The 27809-nt window shown below is 41.2% G+C and overlaps 1 protein-coding gene across 6 annotated transcripts in view; it reads right to left on the bottom strand.

Moving 5' to 3' along the window:
• The window catches only part of ppp1r9a (protein phosphatase 1 regulatory subunit 9A), a 64202-nt gene that overhangs the window by 27800 nt on the left and 8593 nt on the right, over window positions 1-27809 (bottom strand). For all 6 annotated transcript variants that reach the window (XM_020707104.1, XM_011480837.3, XM_011480838.3 and 3 more), the window contains exons 2-5: window positions 26016-27463; window positions 11631-11763; window positions 10919-11039; window positions 7254-7358 (exon numbers count right to left, since the gene is read on the bottom strand). In XM_020707104.1, the coding sequence (XP_020562763.1) occupies window positions 7254-7358; window positions 10919-11039; window positions 11631-11763; window positions 26016-27365 (1709 nt within the window). In that variant the 5' untranslated portion in view covers window positions 27366-27463. The remainder of the gene's footprint in view (window positions 1-7253; window positions 7359-10918; window positions 11040-11630; window positions 11764-26015; window positions 27464-27809) is intronic.

Here is a 27809-nt window from a genome sequence, read left to right as displayed (position 1 = left end):
GTGGCGCACTGTTAAAACTCCCATGCATTTCAATACAATACAGTGAAAATTGAATGCATGCATTAATGCCTGAAACTGAATACATTGAAAACCACTGGATATGGATATATAAGGAATGTGGGCGTGGTTACCATAAAACCACTGTTGCTAAGGACAACAAAAAGTTTACTTTTACCGATTTGTCCGAAACTGACGTCAATCGGTTCGTCCTCCAGAGGGGAACAAAACATAAAATGGTTGCTATGGAGATAAAATCAACAGAAAAGCCGCTATTTTGGAAAAAGTGGGTTTTTTAATCAACTTATGACATGTAGCTCTCACCAATGGAGGAATGTGTTTTTCTGAGTCAGTCAATGATGCTGATCGCTATGCTAGCACTTTTAGCCACATTAGCATAGCTAGCATAGTTAGCATAATTAGCATTTTAGGTAATGTGTTTTTTTGGAGTCAGTTGATGATGCTGATCGCAATGCTAGCACTTTTAGCCACCTTAGCATAGCTGGCATAGTTTGCATAATCAGCATTTTGAGAAATTTTGACTAGCCTTTATCAGTGTGGGCGGTGAGGACGGTGGTGCGTAGAGTTGGGCGTGGAAGGCGGGTTGCGTCTGCGGGCCATACAACGCCGCTTGCGGCTTTAATTAGATATTTTTTTTGGTTGGAAAAGTTAGAATCTTCATGATAAGACATTAACAGCTGCAGCAACGTCCTCACAGCTGGGGCTCAACATTAATCGAGTCATGACCAAGGTCCTCACGATGAACGTAGCAAACAATGCTCCAATCAGGGTGGACGGCGAGGCGCTGGAAGAGGTAGAAAACCTCCCCTTTCTCAAGCTAGGAGGAACTGACGCGGACATAAAAGTATGCATCGGTCTGGGGTGGGGTGGGGTGGGGGGCTTGTCGGCCCTGTCCTGTGGGGGGGCGTTCTGGGGGGGAGGGGGGGCCCATTATTGGTACGGGTCGGGGGGGCTGACGGGTCGGGGTCTCCGCTGAGGCAATCAGTGGTTGCCTCGGCCGGTTGGCCTACTCGGCCCCGTCAAGGCCTGACCAGAGCTCTTCTAGGGCCGGCGTCTGGGGGTGGGGGCCTGGGCTTGCTCCGGGGGGGGGCGACGCTTTCTGGCTCCTCTCTCTCTGTGTGGCGCGGGTGGTGCCGGGCCTGGGGTGTCGGCGCCTCCGGGGGTGGGGCCCCTGGGCTGGGTGGCCCTGGCCCCTTTGCTGGGGGGGGGGCTGGGGGACAGCTGTTTGAACACCAGGGGACAGTCTACCAGCTGTCCCCAACTTACCCCCTTCCTCATATAACCTCATATTAGGGTGAGGGGGTGGGGGGTCTAGCCTGCGATGCGCCTTGGGGGGGAGCTTCTTGGCAGTGGCCCCATTCCTATGGTTGCCGTATGGAGTGGGCCCCCCCTCTTTCGGTTTTAGGAGTGGGCCCCCCCTCTTTCGGTTTTATTTGCACCTTAGACATGTAGGGTCCTTGGTAGGGGGGGGGCTTGGACATCACTGCAAGCAAGCAAGCAGCAGATGTCCTCCTGGCACCCTACCCGCCAATTTTAACCGCACCTTAGACATTTAGGGCCCCTTGGTGGGGAGGGTGAGGGGACATCACTGTGAGTAATCAGGAGATGTCCCCTTAGTGCCCTACTCGCCAATTTTAACTGCACCCCCCTTAGTACACACACCCCTCCCCCTTCAATATATACATTCCAACATAAACACACACACATGCACACACACACACCCTCAAACACACATACACGCACACACATTTTGCAAGGAAGGTGGGACCTGGCTCCATCTGTCCCCTACCCCTTCCCTGGTGGGGGGGTGCGGGCCCCTTGGCGACGGCGGCCGTGTCCCCTGGGTGCCGGCTCCCTGGGCCCGGCGGTACTCTCTCCGCACGGTGGGGGGGTTCACATTACACCTGAGCCGGGGGTGTTCGTGTCCCTGGGCGGTGGGTCCTGGTCCTTGCCCCTGAGCGCTGGGCCCCGCCAAACTTCCAACAGTGGCCGAGCCTGGTCGGGCCATATTTACAACGCAACTTTTGGGCCACCCTTTTTTCCCCGGGGTTCCCCCCTTCTGGGCGGGGGCAGCGGGCCCCTGCATTGCTCCTCCCTGGACCAACCGTTGGCCGGGTGGGTGGCTGCCTGGAGTGCGGAGCGGGTCTCCCTTGGGGGGTCCTGGCTCGTACCTGGGGTTGGGGCGGGGGGATGCCCGGAACTCCTGGGTGGTGGTGGGGTGCTCGTCTGGGGCTGTGGGCGTCCTTCTCCGGTGGGGCCCTGCGTTGGGCTCTTCCGGCGCAGCGGGGGGGCTGCTTTCCTGGCTGGGCTGGGGCGGCGCTCTCTTTCCCTCCGCGCCTCCCTGCTCTCTGGCTCTGGGGGCCTCGCGGCGGTCCTGCTGGCCCTGGCCTGGGTGGCGGTCTTGGTCGCCCGGGGGGCGGTTGTTCCCTGCCTGTTCCCGTGTGGCGTTGGGGGAATTCCGGCTGCCGCTGCTGCTGCGGCGGGGGTCTGGGTGTGGGGGTGGCTGGGCGCTCCTCCTCCTTCTTTTCACATTCCACCATCCATTTTAGAAGAACATAAACACTCACCTGAGCACAGGTGTTAGCTCACCTTTGCACTAATAGTTTGCATGATTGAATGAATGAAAGATTTCACACTAGTTGGTTTAAAGGCATAGGTATGCATTCGTGAACACTATCTGTTTTGTGTACATGTTGACATGTGAACATTTTTTGCAGCCAGCAGGTGTGTTGATAACATTTGAGTGTGTGCGGACAGGCCCCGCCCTTTTTGTACTACATTTGAACCGTACCGTAATGATAAACAACCAGTAAACCTGTCTGCTCAATGCTGCTTCATGGTCTTACCCCCCCCCCTCTCACTACACCCCCCCCCCCCCCCCTCTCTAACATCTCTCTCTCTTCTTCCCTTCTTTCCTTTTCCGTCCGATCCAACACCAAAAAAGTAAAAAAAAAATTAAAAAAAAAAAAAAGTATGCATGGGTAAGGCAAGAGTTAGTCTATCAGCTAAAGAATATATTGGCAGCAGCAGATCTGACTCTCAAGGTCAAGACTAGGATCTTTAACACCATGGTAAAACCCATTCTACTCTATGGTGCTGAGACATGGAGGACTACTGGTAAGCGGATGAAGAAACTCCAGACCTTCATCAACACCTGTCTCAGAAGAATCCTGGGGGTGCGCTGGCCCAACATCATCAGCAACCAAGAGTTATGGGAGAGGATGAAGCAGCAACCAGTTGAAGAAGACGTCTCCAAAAGACGATGGCGATGGATTGGCCACACCCTAAGAAAACCTGCATCCAGCACTACAAGGCACTGACATGGAATCCCCAAGGAAAAAGACAAAGGGGGAGATCTAGAAACACGTGGCGCAGAGAGCTGGAAGCAGAGGTGAAGAGCATGGGTGAAAACATGGGGACAGCTGGTAGAACTGTTGAACTGGTGTAAGTTCAAGAATGCGCTAAACGCAGGCTCTTCAATCTGCATCATGGCGTTCACACTGGACAAGCAGGGAGGTCGCATCTTCTTTTTTTTTTTTGCTACTCTTTATTAGCTCATGTCCTCCACCTACAGTTGGAAGAGCTTGGTGCGAAATGTTGAAGCGGTGCAAATCTTGCAAATCTTGCTCCAGGCCTTTTCTTTTACAGCTCTATTCTGATATATGAAAGACTTGGTGTCATATCATTGCGGCCGGGCACAAACCGCAGTAAATCATTTCTCCTTCATGATCAATTTTCAGACAGTTGGCACTTGCTTAAATATTGTGGACGCCACCATACGGCACTACCAAATCCCAGTCCCTGGTTGGTCAAAGTTGAACCAGGTGTGTTAGTCTGAATGAGGAAGTGTGCACGTGTGAACGGTAGTTAATTTGTGTCCATTTTGACATGTTTATATATGAAGATAGTTTGAACCAACAGGTATGTTTCTAACAGTTGAGTGTGTGTTTGGATAGGCCCCGCCCCTTTTGGATTTATTATACATCTACACCTAACAGTGATAATTATAAACGGCCAGCAACTTGTTGCTTTATGATGCTTTATAATTTTACCCCCCCCCCCCCCTTCTATAATCACCCTCTCTCTAACAACCCTCTCTCTTCTTCCCTCCTTTTAACTTCCGTCCAGTCCAACAAAAAACAGTTACAAATACAGTTCATATAAATGTACTGTAGTCTAAATTACAAAAGGGGTTTATTCAAATATACACCTTGTGTGCCAGAAGATTTATAACCTCCTGTTGTGAAAGTGAAATATATTCAACACAAGAGGCCTTCAGCTCTCGTCTGTTTGCTCAGCTGTTGGACAGCTTCAATGTTAAATGTTCAACCTTCAGTGGCCGTGTTTTTTGTACGTAGAGACCAAAAAACGTCCAGAAACTTGCGTTGCTATGTGTGAATGCGAGAGTTTTGAAGCCCCAAATATGCATTAATGACCATTTACATAAACTTTTTATTGGAAGTGACCTCTGGAACGCGGGTTTGTCGAGGCCAGTCTGAGCGTAGCTTTAGAGTAAAATCCATGGACATCACAAAAAGATGGAGATCTACCTGTTTATTTTTTTGTGATTACTTTATAAACAGTTCCTGAATTTATTAGAGTGGTGATGGGAGCCTCCTGATTAAAAGCCTGGATGGTTAGCAGCTGAAAGTCATGGTTAAATATAGCTAAAACTGCAAATCTGGGACAGCTGGCCATAAACCTCTGGTGATCAGACAGAGTGGAGGAAGGATTTACCGAAGAGGAGGAGGTGCTGTGAGTGATGGAAGGAGACTGACAGAGTGAAAATGATGGGGGGGGGGATGAGCAGTCAGAGTCACCACCACCTACTAAACCATTCCAAAAAAGTGACACCAACATGCAGCCCATCATTAACTCCACACTTCATGGACTTCTATAATTAATCTCTTTAAACCAGTTAAATATGCAGGCAGGTGACACATGGTATCCGTTCAAGGCCGCGTCTCATACGTTCACATCCTGGCGTGGAAACCTTCCACTGTCAATATTGGCTTAGCAAACAGCATTGGCCACACCTGCAGACTGTGGTGACATTGTTCTACATGCTTATAACTGCCAGCTGTCTTCCAACAAGACATTTCTACTCAAACATTTATCTTTCCACTCCTACGGAAATAAAACGGAGAGATAACTCCGTAATCAATGTGTCCGCATGATTTAATAAAACCATAAAAGGAGACAAAGGGGGAATTACAAGGAGTTTGAACCAACATAGATCTGACCCAAATAAAAAAAATGGAAAAGGTATAGACGAGAATGAGAAATTAGGGAGGAAAAATTAAAACTAAACAGAAAAGGAGTAAAAAAATAAATAAAAAATTGGAGGCTGGGATAGTGAGAGGCTGCCAAGGACAGTTAAAGCTGTACTGCCGAACTTTGAATGTGACAGCATGCGAGCGTATACTGTCTGCTTCCAAATGCTTGGAGCCAACAGAAGCTGCTCAGCTATCAAACACCCAAGGAATCTGTCCGCTTGTCACACTATCATGGGCTCAATGGGCTGCTTTCAACCACTTTTGCATCCTGGCAGCAGCAGCACCAGTTCATGTCAGTTTTCTTAAAATTCATGGATTTAACCCTTTTTTAAAAAGACAGAGGGGTAACATTTTTGGGGTTTTCTTAAAAACCAGAACTAAAAAATGGACATTACTGTAAATCAGTGATTGTGCGATGTTAAGTTTCTTTGAAAATGTAATTAGTTTTTATTTTTTAAATATAATGTACGTTTTTTTTGGAGGCAATTTTTGACCAAATCAGCAAAGAATTTTGGAACATCAGCTTTTGCTGAAAGGGAAAAAAACTCAACAGGTTTTCATCCTTTTCTTAATGTCCGAGTTTCTATATTATCACAGACATGCAGTTTATGTCAAACAGGTGGAACACCCAGACCATCTTATCCAGAAACTACTGAATCCCTTTTGGGGTCACGGAGCTGCTGGAGCCTATCCCAGTCTGTCACAGGGGCACACTCACATTTACGCCTAGGGACAATTTAGAGGCACAAATCAACTTATGAAGCACGTTTTTGGACTACAGGAGAAATACAGAGTGCCTGTGGAAAAAACAAAGCATGCGCGGGGACAATATGCAAACTCCACATAGAAAAAACCCAGCCAGTGTCTTCTCAATGTGCGACAAGAGGGCTAACCACTACACCACTTCGCAGCCTTGAACACCTAGACAAACTTGTTTGGAAGTATCGGTTGCTCCTCATAGATCCATCACTGAAAATGTATACTGCAAAGATTCAGGCATGTATATAACATAAAGGAACTATCGGTCTTATTTGAACCCTAAAAAAGACATTTAAAAACTGTAAAAGAATAAAAAATTTGAACTCGTCACTTTTAGAGAACATTAAAACATTAAATGAAGATCTTGGTCAGCTAAAAGGGCAGTTTTCTGACTCTGAATAGTCTTTCGTTTTTAAATATAAAAGTAAAAAAGCCAAAAACATGAATTGTTCCAAAACAGCTTCAGTACATCAAGAACGCTGCTGCTCGAGTCCTGACTAGAACCAGGAAGTACCATCACATTAGTCCTGTGCTCAGGTCTCTGCAACGGCTTCCTGTAGCTCAAAGAATAGACTTTAAAGCAGCTCTGCTTGTTTTCAAGTCTCTCCATGGCCTTGCACCAAAGTACATCTCTGACATGTTAGGCCCATATGAACCATCTCGGACTCTGAGGACCTCAGGGACCGGCCTCCTGCGGGCGCCCAGAGTCCGGACTAAACAAGGGGAATCAGCGTTTCTACTGTGTTAAGGTTCAAATCTAGGCTCAAAACATTTCTCTTTAGCCATGTATATAACTGAAGTGTATTTTCTTTTCTCTTTCTTTTCTTTTAAAGGAAATTTTATAATGATAATTTATGTTTTTAATCTTTGCACTGTTATGTATTGTACTTTTAAGGCATTTATCTATTTTGTGAAGCACTTTGAATTACTTTGTGTAGAAATTGTGCTATACAAATAAACTTGCCTTACTTTAAGGAACTGGTACTATAGGTACTTGAGGTAAAGCCTGACAAGAAAACTTAGTTTGCTCATGTATAACTGAAAAAACCTGAATTAGAAATTTAAGGCATAAACCTATAAATAATCTAGTTGCTTGAAAAGAGAGGTTTGAGGAGAAAAAGGATGATGATTTTGTGTTTCTGAAATGTTAAAAAAAATTAGATGTTGAGAATCTACTTCCTGCGCAGACGTTTTTCTCACCGAACCACTCCTGATGTGTTTCTGAGGACAGACGCAGCAAAGCTCTGGGTCACTCCCACCAAACTGGTTCCGTCCACCTCCACAATCTGGTCGTTCACCATGATCCTAAACACCAACGAAAAACAAAGTGACAAAGTAGTTCGCATGTGAGCTTGGATCTGGAAATCTTAAAAATTAAAGTGGTGGTGGGGGGGTCCAGGCTACAAAACAGAGAAACAAATATGCCACAATTACACTGATGCGTCACGTAAAACCTCATGGAGTAACATGGGATGTGATGCAAATTCAAATAATTTTCTGAATTACTGCAGACTGTTGTTTCTTTCTGTCACAAATGTCCCTGATGTTAGCTCCAGACCGCTGGCCAACCAAGAAACAGAGCAGACAAGACTCAAAGGGAACCAAGGAGAAGCTCATGAGGACAAGGTGGTGAGCTTTTGCCTCCGGGCCGCAGCCCAGGCGGGGCTTCTCCTGTGATCTGGAAATGATGGGAGGTCACATGAGTTTCCGGCCTAAAATTGAACCGCAGATGAAAAATGTATTCACCACTGAAGCGCAAGCTGTGTAAAAGAAACATTCTTTATGAATATTTATAGTTAAAACTGAGAGAAACATCAAAACTCAGAGCCATTTTAAGTGAAATGTAAATTACTCTTTCATAACACGAAAAATGAAAACGTTTTTGTTTATTTTAGTTTGAATGTTAGTCTGAAAACTTTTTTTCATGTTCTAGCACTTCATACAGTATGTAAACAAAATTATAAAGCTTGAGGACATGTCTTTTTGTTTATTATTGTCAGATTTTTATAAAATCAGCCAATTAAGATTTCCGACAATAAAAAAATAAAGTGGATCAAAAATCTCTGAAGCCAGTGACTGCAACACCTGGATTAGCAATAAAGAAATAACAGCAAGTCATTCTATTTATCACAATAACAATTTTTACCCTGATACCTTTCTTTTAACATGTTCTTGCTAATCCAATTTTTTTTCATGGTATTTTTTTAAAGTGCCAGTTGTTTAAGTTATAAACTGACCAATCAGATGCCTTACTAGAAGTGTGGCGCCTGCTCACCCACACATTCAAAACGTTTGATTGACAGATTTTGTCTAGCCTGCTTTTAGTAGTATGGGTGTGGACTTTCAAAAAGCTCGCTCCTGATTGGTTATAGTGGTTGCCATAGAGGCATTGGCAGTTTTCATCCTGCCATAAACGAGTTAAACGTGGCTAGAAAAACATTAAACCTGGACCACTTCTTATAAATTATGATACTGTGGAAGTTTTCTTCACATTAGTTTTTTATTATTATTATTTCTCTGGTTTTTAACTATTTTAATACATATTGAAGCCCTTTTTACGTAGTTTTATGTAATATTTATTATTTTTAGCAATATGTTTTTTTTTAAGGTATAAATCTTGCACTGACCAGGAGGAGCTTTTAATTTTTATATCCGTGTAACAATGACATAAAGAGATCTATCTATCTACCCAACTTGGACAAATTACTGCTTACTGACAACGTCTGGTTTCAACATGGCTCCATCTGTTTTGCAAATATATATGTCGACTGAATTGACTTAATTTTACTGGAGATGAAAGTAAGTCCTTCTCTATCACACTCGCTCGGTCCAGTTCTTATATACAGTCAATGGGTCCAACCAGGTTATGCATCTTTTCAATGAAAGCTGAACCATTACAAAAGAACAAAAAAAAAAATCTCACACATTCCCATCACTTAATGAACACCATAAACACAGCCAAAGCAGACTACGCCATCCATCTCCTTGCTAGGAAGTGAGAGAGTTAGCAGACCATTAAGCCCAACTCAGGCAGCAGAAGTAATGGCATGAGGAAAATATACATGACCCCTCCTCTGTCTGTGGAGAGCATGAGCTTTTAGAGGTGAATTAATGCGCAAAACTTCTCAAGCAAATAAGGCAGGCAAGACCACAGATGTACATCACTAACTCTATGGGTGCAGACATGAATTGAGGCTGAAAGGCTTTACAGAGATACTAAATTAGAGACAAAATGCCCCCCAAAAAAACAAGATAAAAATGTATAGTTTTAATTATTTTTGATGGTTTAGTTGTCAGACTAAGGTTAGGTAACTTTGGGGCTAAAAACTTAATAAAGTTGAAAAAGGATATTCATTTACAGCTAGACTTTTCAATCAATGCAGACTTCTTTTGTGCCAGAGATGTCATAAAAACATTGATGTTCTTCCACATGTCCAGGTTCCTGTGCTCCTGACAGTGAAAGGCAGCCCCCTGTGGGACCCGTGGACGTGTGCAGTGGCATATTATCCGTTCTGACTTTATCCGTTGCCCCCTTGAGAAATGCATTTTACGTCCTACCTTTCGCCAAATACACTGTAAACAGTTGGATTTAGAAGAGTAGAATTAAGTTCAACTTAAAAGATTTCAAACCTTGTTTTTAGAAAATATTTTCCAAGGTTTCAAGTCATTTCACCTTCTCTTTGCTCTACACCTCTCCAAGCTTTTCTCTAAATCAGACAGTCCAGAATTTTCTAGTCCCATAAGGACGACAGATCTAGAAATAAAGAAATTATTACTAGAGGGAGTCCCTTTAACTCCATTCTCGTGACAATAGAAAAACTTGAATTAGGACTCCAAAAACTAAAGTGACACTGGCATTTTGGGTTAAATTTAAAAAAAAAAATTTTAAAGTTCAGTAAACGTAAGGCTGCCAAAAATTGCCATAGCTTTGGAAACAAAAACATTGATTTATGTTCTGAGAATAAGTGTTAATTTTCGATTTTATGGGGATTTATTATGATGGGCCAACTTGTACTAAGATCATATTCCATTTTTAAGCAAAAATTTGTTCTAAAATGATTCATTTTCACTTATTACACTAGTTTTAAGTAACTGTAATCAAAATAAACTACATTTAAGTATATAAATACTCAAAGAATACAAACCACTTGCTTTGAACCTACTGTAGTAGAAGTAATTCTATCTAACTGCTATCCTTTTTATCGTATTTTTCCCTTTTTGAATGCTTGTGTGGAAAACCTTGCTTTAACTCATCTTTCTTCTCTTTTATTAAAGGAATAAGTTCATCCCAGAAGGAAACACACTGAACGTGCATGAGGCCTGCCGAATCTTTAAAACGCTCACCGCTGTCCCACTGTAGTAAATGGAGCTGCCTGTCAGTGTTTAACTGGGTTTATGGGAAACCTGAACCACACAAACAAACACCTAGTAGCTGGAAGCGTGCGGTTAAAGGGGGCAGAGACCTCAGCTTTCCTGCTGAGAAGCTGTCACATCTTCCAACTGAAGCCCAGCGCTTACTCTGCACCGTTCACACTCCCTAGTCCACCCACACAAAAGGAAACACAGGGAATGGAAAAGTCCTGCACTCACACTCTTACATGGATCACTTTAAACTCCAATTTGATATCACAAGACATAGAGAGACACGTGCAGTCCAGTGTTTTCCCTTGTGTCTCATCCAACACCACTGGTGTTAAATCTGTCAGGACACAGCATGTGTGTGTGTGTGTGTGTTTGTGTGTGTGTACAGGCCACATAAGAAGCAGGCAGGCAGAGAAAAAAATGACATTTTTACCTGAAGGAGAACGTTTTATTGCACTTTTTTTTCCTGTGTATACGACATTTTCTAAGAAAGCAACTCTCACCTGGCGTCTCTCTCCGCAGCTCCCCCCTCAATGACAGTCTTGACAAATATGCCAAGCTTCTCCAAGCCTGCGTCAGCACCCACACCCATGCCAATGATGCTGATCCCAAGGCCTTCTTCATCTAGAAACACAGAATACAGGAAGTTAGAGGACATGGGGGCTGTCACTTTTGCCTCCTTTTGATCCGTTTTGACCCCAATAACTGCAAATCAGAACAAAAAAATTACGAGAAAATGCAGCTGCATGCTAACATGATGGATTTATTTCATGGGAAGAGGAGATATCCTCCTTTAAGATATTAGATGGCCTTCACGTAAATAGAAAATATCCTGGATAGGATCTTCTCATTTTCCATTCTGCTCTGCATTAATTATTCACAAACTGCTGGAATTACATAACAGCAAGCGGCAGGAGGAATTCTATCTATTTTAGGTGCTTGGCAATTTTGATTTGCAACATGGGAAATATCTCAACAGCACAAGAAGAGTAAGAAACGCCAGCATACTGGGAAATCAAGACAAACTGCTCTTTTCCATGCTTTATCGGTGAACTGCCTATAAAAAAAAGAAAGAAATGAACAAAACAACCGTGATACCAAGAGGAAAGCCTTTCATCATAAAAAGAGCGATTTCCTGAGTGGGTGATTCTGCCTCATGGGTGTAACTGATATGACAGCACCACCTAATCTATTTAGGTTTTTTTTCTTTCCCACCTTTCTCCAATTCCACGGGGAAGAGCTCCAGTTTCTCCACCCTCTTCTCCAGCTCGTACTCGGCAGACGAGGCCACCGGATCCACCTCCTCATTCCGGCGGTCGTAATCCTCATTGGAGTAAGTGTTGAACACCTAGAATTTAAAAAGAAATTAAAGGAGGACCAGTAGTTAGGACTTTAGATTCTTACCTAAGATTTACAAAGTTTAAATAGATATAGAAAATAAAAGCCAAATTTAAAAAACATTAAATAGGATGACTCCATTAAACATTAACCCTTTCTTGAAATCCCACTCCAATAAAATTTTTGTTTTTTTGTGTTTTTAACATGTTCTTGTAGTATTTTCTTATGATGGAGGACATTTATAAAGAAAATTAAGATTAAAATTGCATGTCTGAGTATTTCTTCACTCAAATCGCTGTGAATCAGACAAAAAATGAAGAAGAGCTTATTTTTGGCGTAGTAACTACAATCGGCGGGCCAAAAGGTCCTTTCACAAAGAGATCCGTGCACGTCTTTGTTTTGTTTTCCTCGACTGAGCTTAAAATCTGCCTCAAAACTGTACGACTGGATGGCTCCTAGACTGCTCGCCATTTTTGTTGTAATGCTAAACTGGGGTTGTGGGGAGGGTTTAAGGCAGCGGAAAGGCGTGTAAATAGTTGGATGACGGAAAGTGTGGACTTTGCTCCAACAGTCCCACCCACAACTCAGAGGGGAATTTATGATGAACTCCAGTTAGTCTGCAGAAACTGTGTCTTAGAAAACGATAGAAGGTTTTGATATTATCTAAATATGGCATAATCATAATTAAAAGACAGCAGGGAACACTTTGAAAATAGATCAAAAGAGGATCAGAGAGGGACTTTAAAGAATTTTGCAAAGGTAAATGGCAAAAACCTTTATTTTTACAGCTTTAATCGACAAAACAAAATTAGAAACACTGCGGTAGAAATATATGCATAATAGCAAAGCAACAACTACTACCACAAATCCACCCGATGGCCAACAACAAGCTCCAGAAGAAAGATGCACAAGGAGATTGAGGACAGGGAGGCCTGTTCTCCTCCCTGCAAGGGTCAGCTGTCAGTTCACATATCGTCCTAGCCCAGCTCCCTCTCTCTACTCTCTGCACAGAGCAGAGCGTGCAAGAGTGTAAAAAGCTGCAACTAGACTGACTTGAATGTATGGCTCCTTGTTGCATAAAAACATGTTGTTCGGCAAATGAGCACAAAAACAGTATGCAAAGCATTTATGAAGGCATGTCTTTGCTGTCAGATCATTTCAAGGATATAATGCTTTATAAAGAAAAGTTTAATCTGTTTTCAAATGCTTTGTTTCACTGGTGGCTGTAAATTTGATGTCTGAGCAGGATGCAAGAAAACGGTTTTTGACAGATAAAACTGAGTCTTAAGAAAGTAAAAAAAAAAACTTGTTTCAAGAAAAAATGTCTTATTTTCTGTATTGCAAGAAAAAATGGTCCTATTTAGAAAGTTTTTCAGTAGCAAAATAATCTTAGTTTGAGTAAACATGCATTAGTGACAAGAATTTACTTTCCCAAAAAACTAGTTCTTGTTAATAGCATTCTTCTTCCTGAGGTAAGAATTTTTTGCAGTGCACATGAGGACATGTGTCCTCTGTGCACGAGATGCCTGTTTATGAGTTCTCCAGCACACGGTGTTTTCAGATTTTTGCATTATGGACAAAAACAGGCTTCTGTTTTTAGTACTTTAGCTTGCAGGTTCACTGGAAAAAATTGGCATATCTGGGTAATACTGAACACACAGAGACAGCATTAAACTGCATCATTACTTTAAATAAAACACTTTCAGCACCTTTTCTACAATACAATAACACCACACGGTGTAAAGAAGGAACAATTCTAATCAGAAGAAAGGCACTCAGGACTTTTACCTAAATGCCTTTATTTATGTCAACTCCATCAGACATCCCTAAAGGAAAGAATTCTATAATTATAATAGCCCTGCAAGAATCTACAAGTTCTGATTTATGTTGTAACTGAATTTACTCTGACATGCAATACAATGGGATATACTTAAAGCTTCATTTCCTTTGTAAATGTTCTCCATTATCAGAAAAATGCAACAAGAACATGTTAAAAACACCCCAAACACCATGTTTATCTAATGAAAAACACATATGTTTTTTATTTATTTATTTTATTTCTTTTAAAAACGACAGAATCATCAGAATTAAAAGACCCCTGGGAACCCTTAAGGATTAATTTCACACTTTTTTGAAAGCACATTTTTTTCTAACTTTATCTTTTATTGAGAAATAAAAAATCCCCCACAAACATACATCAAACAGGGTTTTTAATAATCTGATGGAGTTAACAAAATTGTCTTTGCATTTCTAATTTATGAAAAAATATTTTTTGAAACAGATGGAGGAAAATCAATAGATTGTGAATTAACAACTTCTTGTCTTGTTTTGAAGAAAACATAAAAACACAGTTATACCCAAAAATATTCAGCTAACCCCTTACTAAAACACACAGACACACACACACGCACACAAGCTGACAAATGCTAACACCAGCAAGTGTGTTGACCTGAACGCCCTGGATCCAATCCTGCCATTGACAGTCAGAGCCTTTCTAATGGCCTCAGTGTGTGTCTGTGTGCAATCTGTGGCTTGTCATCTGAGAAAGGTCATGGATGAGGATAGACCACTGGAGCAAGCAAAGAAGAGACAGGAACTGCAGTGATGGGCAAAAGAGGCAACGCCATAAAACTAAAATATAAATTCACTGAGAAGGAAAGAAGAAAGATGGGAGGAAAAGTGATAGGAAATTTAAAAAAAAGTTTGGGTCAGTCAACTTTTGTTTGACAGCTAAAGAATTGAGAAAAACAGGAAAAATCTTGTTAATGTATAAAAAGAATTTGAACCAAATGAACCTACAAGCATTTTTTACTGCACATACCGTTTTGGAGATTAGAGAATGAAGGCAAAGGAAAACAGAAAATGATTCTGCGAAACTGCTTCCCCTTGACGTCATGAGGATGCTGATGCTGCTGCAAGCTAATTTATTGCTAAAGGAAGTGAAATATGGAGATAAGTACTAGTCTGATGGGAGTTCAGCAGACTGTTACATCAGGTATAGGTCATTATCAAAATGCATATACGATTATTTCCATAGGCTGTTAAATCACCTTTAAGCATTAAACCTTATGTGTGACTGCTTTCCCTAATGCAGCAATTCCTCTTTTTCCCGTGATCTGCAGTCTGCCAGCCAGCATAGCCAAGCTGACACTCTTGACATCTCCTAGACGACAGAGGAATGGATGGAAGAGACTAAACAAAACCTGACAGTTTGAAGCATATCGATTTGTTCACACACAATATTCGATAAAAACTCCTGGAGACAGTCGTTAAAGTCAGAGCATCCCACGGTTACCTGTTAACAACTCTGTGAAACCATGAGTATGAAAATCTACACACTTTTTGCTACAGCGGATGTGCTGTGAGGCTTGTCGCAATGCTCAATTCAGTTTTACTGGAGAACTTTCCCACAATGAGGAGGTCTGCAACCACATGTGGAGCGTCTTTTCAGATTATTAAAAAAGAAAATCTTCTGGGATTTCATCCAAAACACATCCATTTAAATGGAAATATATTCATCTGCGCTTGCTGCAGTTTCTATGCAGCAGTACTTGGAATTTAAAAGCAGTGTACAGTATCTTCACTGTGGAAATGCCAACTTAAAAAAAGGCTTTTTTGAAGCTGTCCAAGTGCTTCTTGTTTAGTAAAAATGAAATCATGTACTCCGTAAATCATGACTGATAAAGTTTAAATGAAAACACCTTTGAAGTTTTTTTCAGCAGGTGCAGAACACCCCTCCTCTCTTACAAATTTCTAGTCTTAATGCAACAAACTGACCAACTCTCTACACAGAGAAAAACACATCATGTCTGTTTGTGAAATGCCACTATCTCTGCCAGCTTTGGAGCTCCACTGTATATGAGCACTGGACTGAATGGGGGTGACATCACCCATAGAAAATAACTGACTTCTGGCTCCAGCAATGTCAATTCCCTTACCATTTTTTTTTGGAAAACAGACGTCGCCATGTTGAAGTCAGATATAGTCAGATATCGCCAGTAAGCAGTCATTGGTCCGAGTTGGTCAATGTTTCTATGGCAACCACTCTCACCAATCGGAAGTGAGCTTCTTGGAAGGCCACATCCCTACCAGTTTAAAGTGGGCTTGGGAGAATCTGTCAATCAAATGTTTGGAACATTCAGTGTGGGATTGCGTACATTTATTGAGGCACCTGATTCTTTCATCTATAACTTGAATAACTTCCAATACAAATAAAATTCAATTTAAAAAAATTGGATTAGTAAGAACATGTTATAAAGGTATCATATCAATAATGGTTATTCTGACAAATAGAATGACTAAGTATCAGCTGTTTATTTCTCAATGAAAGTCTGTGGGATTTTGGCTCTTGGAGCCAGCAGGCACTTCCTGTGTTTGAACGCAAGAGGGGTGGGGAAGTCACTCAGTCCAGGTCTCATATACAGTCAATGGCTCCAACAAACAGATTCAGTGGCAGTGGTTTCCTTGGTTTCAATCACAGCTGAGGTACATCAATTCATTTTTTAAAAAGTGCCTGAGTGTACACACAGACATGCAAGTAGGACAGAAGGCAGAAAATCCAGAGTAAAAAACAAAAGGCTGCTTTGATAGGGGAGCTCACAACCTTTGGATGGAAAGGGAGAAATATCTCTATCCATTAACCAATTCTACATGCACCAGCAGCTCAGTCATCTAACTGATGGACAGATTAACTCTGGAAAGATTCTAAAGTGGGGAAAAAGAGGTAAAGGCTAAACACAAAGGAAAACAGAGAAATGAATGCCAGTAATCTGGGTAAAATATATATATAGAAAACAATATAAACAGTTAGATAGAAATAAAATCTCTCATATTAATTATAAGATTCAAGCAGCAGTAGATGGTGTGGCTATAGCTAAATGAAAACTGGAGTGGCTTGGAGTTAAAGCCCTGAGTCATTTTGTCTAAACAGCCTTGATGATATTATACTGGGACCTTTGCCTTCCAGACGGCGGGCTTTGCCCAGTGCCATAGGCGGTCCACTTTAGTGTACTTTCTTATTTTGGTGTCAGTCCAGCAGAGCCTGCAGCAAATTAACTGCCACCTGGCACAGAGGCATAAGCAGACCTCTGTTTTTTTTTCCTGCTGCAACACCTGAACACATTTGCATTTTGACACCTCTACCTTTGGCCACCCACACACATAACAGCAGGCTGGCGAGCTGAGAGGTGATGAAGAAAAGTGTCCAGATTCTGTCAAGAGGAGTTGTTTGCTGATGATAGCACCAACAAAGATTGACAGGCTTTATGAAGAGAAAAAAAATCTCTACTGCTGTTATAAGAGCAGGAAAATACAGTCAGACTTGACTTTTTTCTTGACACAAATCATCCCAAATGTGAATGTGACACTGACAGGCAATGCAGAGTGGAAGAACGCTGCATGGTGAGCAGAAACAGACCTCCCACGCAGATGGACATTTCCTTTGAGAAACCTTTCTAAAAATGTTTTTTTGGAAGTCTAGCCATCGTGTCCTTGAAGCCTTAGTCACATGCACCCATACACAGTTGACCCTTACGGGTGCTGCAGGTTTTTGGAATGTCCAGGCAGGTGGAGGGTTGTAGAGAAGAACGGCTGCACCTTAGTGGGAGCACAGGTGTGTCCATCAGTTTCCTTGAGGCTCATACAACCACCTCAAGGGAAGTCATGAAAATGGAACGTACCATTGGCATGGATGTGGTAAGTGTATCATGAAGTATTTGTAAAGATAATGTTAGTTACACAACGTTTAAGGTACCAGTGATGGTGTTGTACGTTGTTGGTAAGGTGCTAGTACTGGCTCCACGTATGGAGTGTGCAGGTGATACGCAAGTGTCTGTATAACACCTGTAGAATGTCCACACAATCTACAATCTGATTGTCTAGTTTCCTAAATTCTAACAGTTAGGCTCCACACAAGGAGCACAGGCATCAGCACTAACAGGTCCCTAGCACAGTGGGCAGGGTTTGTTGGAGGTTAAAACAGCAGACTGTATACTCTATTTAAAAGACAGCTGTAATAACTGACGTTGCTTCTAACTTCCCATCATGATGTTTCTACTTAAACTGTTCACGAATGTACGATTGTTTTGTTTTTGTCTTGGTACCGGTATGTACTGTATATTGGATGTTTTAAGTTAATGTCAATTTATTTATTTATTGTGTTTTTAACATTTTGTCAAGTGATTTTATTGTGTTTTACTTTTGAATCTGTACAGTGTCCTTAAGTGTTTTGAAAGGCGCTTTTAAATAAAATGCATTATTATTAATATTATCATTACCAGTTCTGCAGAGCAGGAACCTGCTGAAAACCAGTTTTTAAACTGAGACAGGTCTGATAATTTTTCATCTTTTCCTGTTCAATAAATGAATAAATGAATGAATGAATGGATGAATGAATACAAAATTCCAAAGACAAATCTGTATGACACCCCTGCATCTCCCCTACATCACCCTTGCTTACTCTTAGAGTTTATATTAAGTGTTCAATACGACGTGTCATATACAGGGTGTCAATAGGAAAAAAGGTTGATAAACATTTTCGTCCTTAAGCAAGCAGTCTACGATTTATATTTCCTGCATGACAGCTGCGTACCTTGAACACGCTTGCCCATTTTTCTCCCGCAGACAGCCGGTTACCACCCATAAGGGCAGTTGTGACTAAGACCTACATGCAGAGATGGGAAACCCCAGGCCTCGAGGGCTGACACGTCTACATGATTTCCAGTTACCCAAGTCATACTCATGACTGATTACCTGGATCAGGTGTGTCCAGCCAATTTGAGCCTGCCAGAGCAGGGTATGTTGGAATCCATGTAGAAACGCACCTCTCGAGGCCTGGAGTTACTTATCCTTGAACCAGTGGATGCTTATCTCATCCACAGCAACTTTTAGTTCCCCGTTTGTGCCACATTACTACTGAAAGTCATGACTCCCATATCAACCAAGCTACTGGAGACACTGTCTGACACGGATGAAAACAAAGAAAGTGAGACTATTTTAAATCAAACAGCAAATTATCATAAACGGCGAGTGGGAGGTGGGAATACAAAGTAGAACAACCACCGGTGCTTGTTGCAGCACATGGCCACTTACTACACTATTCACTTATCAGGATGCAAAATAATGACTTCTACTAGAGAAATGCACAACTTTTGGTGTTTACTATTGATACTGTTTACTGGACTGTCTATAAGATTTGGCTGGATTGTGAGTCTGCCTTGACAAATGAGGACATGAGGATGTTGCAGCAGTCGGAAACCCGCGGCAGAAGCTTTGGGAACGCTCATGTGACTTTTAGTCTGTTCTGTTTTCCACCCGCCATAGCGAGCGACTTGTAAATGTGAATAGCACGAGAACAGATTGGGTAAGTGAGTGGGCGCGGGGTGATACTTCATGACACAGACTGGTATGTGGCAACTGACCACCCTCAAAAACCACAAGGCACGGCTCGCCTTTCCCAGAGCATTAAAAATGCATGCTGCAGGGAGGATTGGGTAGCACGAAACAAGCCAAACAAAAACACATCTGCATTCATTATTAAACGAATAAGATACTAATACGCACAGTTTTCAAAGCTGAACCGGTCAGAGATGAATAGAGCAGAAAATGAATGGGAATCTTTAAATTAGTACTGAAAATAATCTGTTGCTTAAAGATGTTTGTGATAGATCGTGGCCATCCTCACACAGAAGGTACCACCGACGAGGAAAACACAGATCACTGTACATGTTTGAACTCCATATTTGTTCACTTCAATGACATTTCTTTAGACTACAGACAAAAGCAAGCACACCACACCTCTTTTCAACGAGGGAGACTAACACTCTCCACAACTTTAAATGACCAAAATTGCATAATGTTGATATAAAATTCTTCAACCATGTATGTTTTTAAATATTCCAACTCCTTTGATGCCCTTTTTTCCACTTCACACATATATTTAATGTGAGGTGCAGAAAAAGGCTACTTTCTGAGTCACTATGGCTTTGTATAAACTGATAGGGGCAGTCCATAAAAGTTCAACAAGTAGCCTCTGCAAGACCTCTGACTCTGCTGAAGGTTTTTGCATGGCGACTATAGCATATGTAACACATTTTTGAAAAACACAAGGAAGAATAAAATTGGTCAACTTTTAGGGATTTCAATTTGTGTTAGTTTAAAAGTTTTCGCAAATTGTCTTTTGGCCCTAAGCTTGCCCAACAGGTATTATTTTTTTGCTTTTACCCATGTGTAGTTATAAATTAAATCATAAATGCAACGTAATGATTGATGTTTTCATTTCGAAACTGAATTTTTAGAGCTCTGTTAACCAGATGTGCATCAATCCATGCATTTTCTGAACCTGAAGAATCCCTCTCAGGGTCACAGAGCTGCTGGAGCTCTGGAGGTGTAGCTAAACTGAGGGGAGCTGTGCCTAAAATGTTTGCTAACATTTTTGATGAATTGATTCAGAAAATTATCTACATTTCAAATTAAAATGTATAACAATATATACTGGGCTACACACTAGTGGGCTACATGCTGGTGGAGACGTGGTTAGCAGTCACAGCGGGAAGGTGCTGGTTGGAATCCTGGGTGGGACCTCTTCGGTGTGCATTTCCTCTACTGTGGACTTTATGCTTTTAGGCCAATTGATGTCTCTGACATTGTCTCTCAGGTGTGCGTGTGTGGTTGTCTGTCTCTGTGTGGCCCTGCAATAGACCAGTGAACCATTCAAGGTGTCCTCCACCTTCACTCAACAGTAGCCAGGATAGGCTCCAGCAACTTCATAAAGGATTTGGAGGGTTTGGAAAATGGATGGATTGATAGATTATGTTTGGCCTTCTGCCAAACATAATTATTAGAAATATTATTTGACAAAACTATTGGAGCTGCAGTTGTTCTAGGTATATTTTTGCTTACTCATTGTACAAAAAAGTAACATTTACATTTTAAAACTGGTTCTGCCAGGAAAAAAAAAATCTTCCTCCTAGACTACACATTGCAACTATAACTATGCTAATAGTTTTGCAGCTATCAATAATTTTTGCAAATACATTTTTCACTTTTGGATTTTTTTGGAACCATTGAGAGCAAAGACGGTTAAAGGCTCCCTGATGTTTTGAAGACCGTCGCCCAGAAAAAGACAAACAGCTGAAATGACCGCGAATTCTCTCTGGAAGAAGGCAGACTTTCTGGCCTCGGGCCATCTCATTTGCTTGTGCTTCACAGTTCTGTGTTAGGTTGTGCTCCAGATGAGGATGCTTTGGAGTCCCACATGTTTACAAGTTGATCTAAGCACACAACAAAATGTCATTTGCAGAAAGAAGAGTCAGGCCAGCCATCCCCCCACCCCCACACATTGAATTAAGGACAAATAAATAAGCTCCCAATCCTCTGGAGAAATAACCATCTCCTGATGCCTAACAAGGAAACTATCAGAGAATGAGCATTGGTAGCTTTCTCCATTTTTTTAGCTTTAACAACTTTATTATCCTTCTTCCTGCATACAGTATGGTTAAAATTAGTCACCATAATTTAAGGACCAAAATAACATTCCCTCTTTCGGTAACCAGCATTGGCCCATCTACTGACATTACCACAAGAAGAGCGACACACATTTATATCATATTGATTATGGCTGTGAGCTCAGATCCATTCAATTCAGCATTCCACTAATGGTTCAGAGATTCTAATGCACACAACCTGCATCTCTATGATGCAGTAACGGACGGCACGCGGGGCGGTGAGGCGGATTACAGGCAGCCAGTCACAAACCATTTAACTGCTGGTGCAACAGTCACAGCTGCTCCGGTTTTTCAAGACAGCGAATCGGCCCGAGTGATGACAACGCCGTTCGTCTACAGTCTGCAGATAAAAAATGTGATTTATGTGGAGGGGTGGAAGACAAGACCACTAACTAACCAACAAGCTAAAAGGACATTAAAATCCAAGCGCTGTCGAGATTAGATCGTCCAAAACTAAAGAAAAGACTAGGGCTGCCCGGTATGAGGAAAACTCTATATAAGTAATCAATATTGCGATGACGATATAACTTGCGATACATGAAAAACAAGGGAGCAAAACAATCAAAAACATGATTTCCATTTCACTGCAACAATTTAATTTGAATAAGAGTCAACATAACTTAAATCATACTCCAAATGACCCTCGTCTACATAGAAGGTGAGCATCTAACATAAAAGAGGTCCATCTGATTGGTCAAATGCATTAAGGGATTTATTTGACTTGTTAAATACTTCAAACTGCCATAAAACATTTTTAGCACGTTTAAGGAAACCATATATCGCGTTTATTTTCCATATTTTGCGATATACATTTTGCACAGCTTGATATTACAATAACGTTAAATTTGCGGTTTATTGTGCAGGCCTAGTGAAGACCAAAACAACATGAATGCTGGCAGAGATCTTTGGCTTTCTAAGTCACATTAAAGATACAACATTTGTAACACACCTTTGAAAAAAGGCAAGTCAGAAGAAAAACCGGTTGTCCTTTTCTCTCCTGGCAATGGCTCCAATTAAAATTCATGTCTTTGGTGTTTCCAACATGTTCTTGTTGCATTTTTCTTATAAAGGAAGACATGTATAAAGAAAATTAAGCTTAAAATTGCATTTTAGAGTATTTCTTCAATCAAATCATTGTGAATCAGGAGCAGACAAAAAAATGGCAGTTGGAAAAAAGTTGTAGGTGTGATGTAGAAACTACCGTTCATCCTGATTCATCCACCTGTGGACGATAAATGCACGTTTTCCTCGTCTGAGCTGGAATTTGGATCAAATCTGTGCGGCTGGATAGCTCCAATATTGCTCAATCGTTTTGTTGTATTTTGGGGGCGTGAGGGGCTAGCGGGAGAGCACGTAAGCAGATGGATGATGGGAAGTGACAGATTTCTAATGAACTACAGCTGCTCTAGATCAAAGGATGATCGGAGTGGGACTATAAGAGTTTATGAAAAAGGATTTAAATTTTTGCTTTTTTCTTAAAAGATATGGGTTTTTTAAATAATAATTGTAATAACTTTAAAAGAATTCTTAAAAGATTTGTTGTTTTTTTTACTTTCTGCTAAAAAACAGCAGTTGCACTGAGCTCTGGTCTGGCTTCTCTGTGGGTCAGCGGCTCCTGGCACCCAGACGGCCTCAGTGTCTGATAGCTCAAAGCCGTCACTTCAGTAATTCTCTTCCAGCCAAGAAGACAACCCCGTCAGCCTGTATTTACTGCAGTCAAACATCTTTGACCAGCATGTTACAAGTATTCTGATACTCAGCAGGACCACTGTTGTTATGAGGGGAGTGCTGATAGATGTCTGGATCAAATTCTTTATGTTTTATTACAGTTTTTCTTAAAGCCGGAATGAAGCTCTTGCATTAAACTCACCAACTAATTGCTGAAATATGTTGCTTTGGACTGGAAAAAAGGCTGAAATTTTCAAAGACAGGTGCTTCTTTTGCACATAATCTCTAAAACGTCTCAAGCAGAACACACAAAGCGGTTGAGAGCAATGGCCATGTTTATACCTGCCAGTTCTCATTATTCACAAAATAAATTACGATAATTTCTGAATTTATTTGGGATTCAAAGCTACCAGCCTGTGAGGATTTTTTTTTTTTTGCCATTTTACAAGACAAATAAAAGGCCAAAATAACAAGTTTCATAAACAAGTTGTCCAATAAAACAGTAAAGAGTGCTATTATTTTGAAAACCTTCTCTCATCTCCCCCCACAGGGGTCAAGCTGGACTCGTGCTGATCTGAGGGCTTTGTGTCTTTCACTATATAGACAAACAAAAGACAGAACCCCGTTTGTTCCTGGCTGGCTGAGAGGAGAACAGGCTCTGATGAAGAGGTGGGAGGGAAGCATGTCTAATTGGGCGTGAGCTTGTGTGTAACATTGGGGGCAGCTTGCCTACTGAATATTCCATATGATGAATGAGCGTCGGTCCTTTTCATAGAGAACAGAAGCCTTGAAACAGCAGGCACTAGAAAGGAACACACAGTCCCATCTTAATGGAGCAACAAGCGCTGTACTGTTCTTCTGCCATGCAGTAAACAGAACATTTTATTCGCTTAAAAGAATCGGCATTTGTTGAAACTTTAAAATACATATTTGGAGTTGGTTCTTATTGTTTAACACATTTTCTTATTAAAAATGTATGTAAAGATGCTCTTTAATTGTTCTTTTTTTCCGCTTATACTTTTTACAAATCATCTTTTTATCTTAAAATAGATCAAAAGACGTATTTTAATTCTGATTAGGGCAAAATCAAAAAGCCTGTATCATTTTGTAGGATATAGTTTCTGGAGAGAGACTGTGGTTGATCAGAAATTTGCCTCTGAGTTGTGTGGGCGGTACTGAGGGCACCCAGCAACACCGTCCCCCCTTCCCCTCCCCTTTGCTGAGAGATCTCTGTTTAAGCAGAGCGGAGAGCTTGTTGCCCACCCAGCGTGAGTACAGTAAAGAAAATGTATTTATATAGCACTTTTCACAAACAGAAGTCACAAGGTGCTTCACAGGTTAAAAAATATTTTAAAAATATATATAAATATATATACTGTATGTATATATATATATATATATATATATATATAAATATATACAAACATAAAAGACAAAAAGCAAAAAACACATAAAAAATCATCCCAGGCCCAAATAAAAAGAGTTGTAGTTAAATTGCTTTAAAGTCTTTACTTGACTTAGCACAGAGATAAGCTCTATTTCAATTATCGTCTGCTTCTGATATTTGATTTGAATGAAGAAATACTCAGAAATGCAAGTTTAAGATTAATGTTCTTTACACACGTCTTCCATCATCAGAAAAATGCCTCAGAAACATGTAAAGAATACTAAAAACACAATTTTAATTGGAGTGACTCTTAAAGTAGGTCTGAGTTTATTAATCTTGTTTGGAGCTTTTCTAAAAACAAGTTTCTGTTATTGCTTACAAACTTTTTTTCTTGAGAACAAATAATTAGAGCTGAATTTGTAAATATATAATATATATATATATATATATATATATATATATATATATATATATATATATATATATATATATATATATATATATATATCTATCTATCTATCTATATATATCTATCTATATATATATATATATATATATATATATATATATATATATAGATAGATAGATATTATATAGATATATATATATATATAGGCAGTTTTTGTGTGTGAATCAATTTTTTTACTTTTTATCATATTTATATATATATATATATATATATATATATATGATAAAAAGATAAAAAATAGATTTACATACAAAAACTGCCTCATTTTTAATCAAATCCTGGATCAATTTTATTTTTAAAGGGAATTCGTGTATACGTTTTAGGTATATACAGCTTTTTTTTGTTTTTAATCTGAGATTTAATATTTTAAATCTTTTTATTTGAAGGTTTACTCTTATTCAATTTATGAGAACAGTTTTTTGTAATTACCTAACAAAATTGGTTAAAGAATAAAAAATGGAGAACTATATAATTATTTAATTGGGAATCAGAAATGACTTTAAATTGTCAACACTTGTATCGAAATGAAATTGATTCAGTCGCTTGGTATTGGTGCCCAGCCCTACAAACATTTAATTTACCGTAACAGACATTTACATAAGAAAATGTTGATAAGCAAAGCACAGTTTGTTCTTCATCGCTAACCTTTCATAGTCACCTTTCCTGCTAATGTTGTGCTCAATTCAGCATCAAAATACTGCAAAGCAGAAGCAACCTCTACCACTGCATTTGCATGGCAGTAAAAAGCTCCATTAGCTCCTCTGTAATCGTGCTGAGTAACAAAAGACAATTACACAAATGAACTGCAGACTTTCTGCATCCTAAAGATCCCATTTGAGATTCTGTGAAGAATGGGCCAGTGTAGAACATCGTCAAAAACAGGATCCCAGTTTAAAAAAAAATCTGCTGGCGAAACGCGAACACAGTGACTTGTGTGAAAAGTGTGTGGGCGCCAAGGCAGCATGACTAACACATGCACAGATGCGATGCTCACTGACATGTCAAGCTCCCAGAGAGACAAGCTTCATTTTCTGACATACTAAACCCAAAACACATTAAATGGAAAACTGAAATAAGACCATGATGGAGGTCACATTAATTTATCAGGGTAACGAGGCCTTACAGACATGCACGGTACAACTTTAGCAGTTCAATGGCCTCTATTTACTGTACACTACTCTTTCAGGACTGGGTTTGAGTTTTTAGTTTTCAGATTTCTACCAAAAGCATCTTACTGTGATGGGAGCGGTGCTGAAGCGAATCTTCCTCTTCGGAGGGACGTCTTCTTTGCTTTCTTGCGGCAGACCGGGGATCTCTGTCAGATCTGAGCCGGGGTCATAGACTATATCATCCTCCTCATCGTCATCACCGTACAGGTCATCCTCAGGGTCTGTGCAGCTCTCCCCCCAGCCCTGATAGCAGGCGTCTCCATCTGCATTGAAAATCACTCTCTCGTTCCCAGCGTATTCCTCCTCAGGTTCTTCCCTCTGGTTCTTAGGAGATTCGGGTGGTCTGTCTTCCTTTGAATCCGCAGAAGCTGTGGTGTCCAGCAGCTCCCCAGCAGCATTTTCAGATGTTTTATCGGTAATCACAGCACCATGTGAAGGTTTTGAGGCTTTGAGGACCTTTTGGTCCTCTGAATGCTTTGAGTCTGAAGGTTTAACCTCTTCTTCATAAGACCCATTGATCTGGCTTTCACCAATTGTAGTCCCAGGCAAATGTTGCTTGTTTTTCTTCAGGAGCTCGATGTCTCGGGGGACCTCTGTTTTGGATTCCAGACTGTCTGGTCCAGGACTAGGGCTCAGAAGGTCCTCAGAGGATGAGGACATGGGAAACTTTCCTTCCAGCTTGTTTCGGCAGGTTCCATGAACGGGAGACTGTCGTGACTCATCCTCACTGAGGTCGCCCCCGTGGCGATTGGATCCGTCTGGTGAGTAGAGACCTCGTCTGCTGACTCCTCTGTAAGGAGCTCCCTGGTTGTGGTGGTCGGCATTTTCAAAGACGGCACTCAGCTGACTGACAGTTGGCGAAGACGCTTCAGTTCTGGAGCAAAGGGAGTCCAAGGAGTCTGTGCTGCCTCGGTTGGACCTCGCTCCTCGCCAGTCGTCAAGGTGCTCATGGGAGCCCCTCTTGTCCCGTCCGTAGGGAAAGACTGGTGACTGGGACTGATCGCGGGACTGCTGCTCAAACAGCCTCCTGGTTTCTGAGAACTTCGCTCCGGCACCTCCAATCCTCTCCGCTGACGCAGAATGCTGGAGCTTTATCACTGACCCATCAGCTTTGTTGATGAAGTTGGTGGGTTTCATCAGCTTCTGAGGTGAGGACTCGTCCCGACCCCTGGCTTTAGCTGTAGCGTTCTCCGAGCCCATTTGCATGAACATGTCCTTAATGCGGCTGACATGGGCGCCATACTGACGACCCCTCGGCTGTTTCCCTCGCTCGAGGTCTTTGGGCTTTGAGTCTCCATCACTCCGAGGCTGGTCAAAGGCTTTCTTCAGTGCCTGGAACTCAGCACGGTAGGCATTACGGTGAGGGGAGGCACTCCGGAGGCTGGTCCTCTCTCCCGAGGCTTCCATCTTCAGCATGGTGACGTCTTTGGATTCGGGGGGGATGTCAGCATCGCGGTGACCTCATTAAATAGGTGGAGTGAGGACTTACTCCAGTCTTCCAGTTCCAGTCATGCCTGCAAGAAAGAAATATATGTAAATAAACGTATGCAGTCCTGCTCTGGTCTCCCAGAACCTTTTTAATCAAAATAATGGATTGGAAGCTTAAAAAGAGATCGATTTTCTTATTAATAACACTCTTCTGAGGCCAATTTCTTGAACAGTTAGATGAAACCCTGAAGAGCACTATCCATATGTATTGGAAAAGATCTTTTTGAAGATTAAAATTTAAAACATTTACAGAATAAATCATTCAATAAATATCTTTTTCATTTTTCTGCTTTTAACATGATCTGCAAATCCTTATTTATAGAGAAACCTGCAGAATAGGCCTCTGCTAATACTTAACGTCCCACTCCGATC

The sequence above is a fragment of the Oryzias latipes genome, chromosome 11 (assembly GCF_002234675.1).
Source record: "Oryzias latipes chromosome 11, ASM223467v1".
In the NCBI taxonomy this organism is placed as follows: Eukaryota; Metazoa; Chordata; class Actinopteri; order Beloniformes; family Adrianichthyidae; genus Oryzias; species Oryzias latipes.
This window is presented reverse-complemented; position numbering and strand designations above follow the sequence as displayed.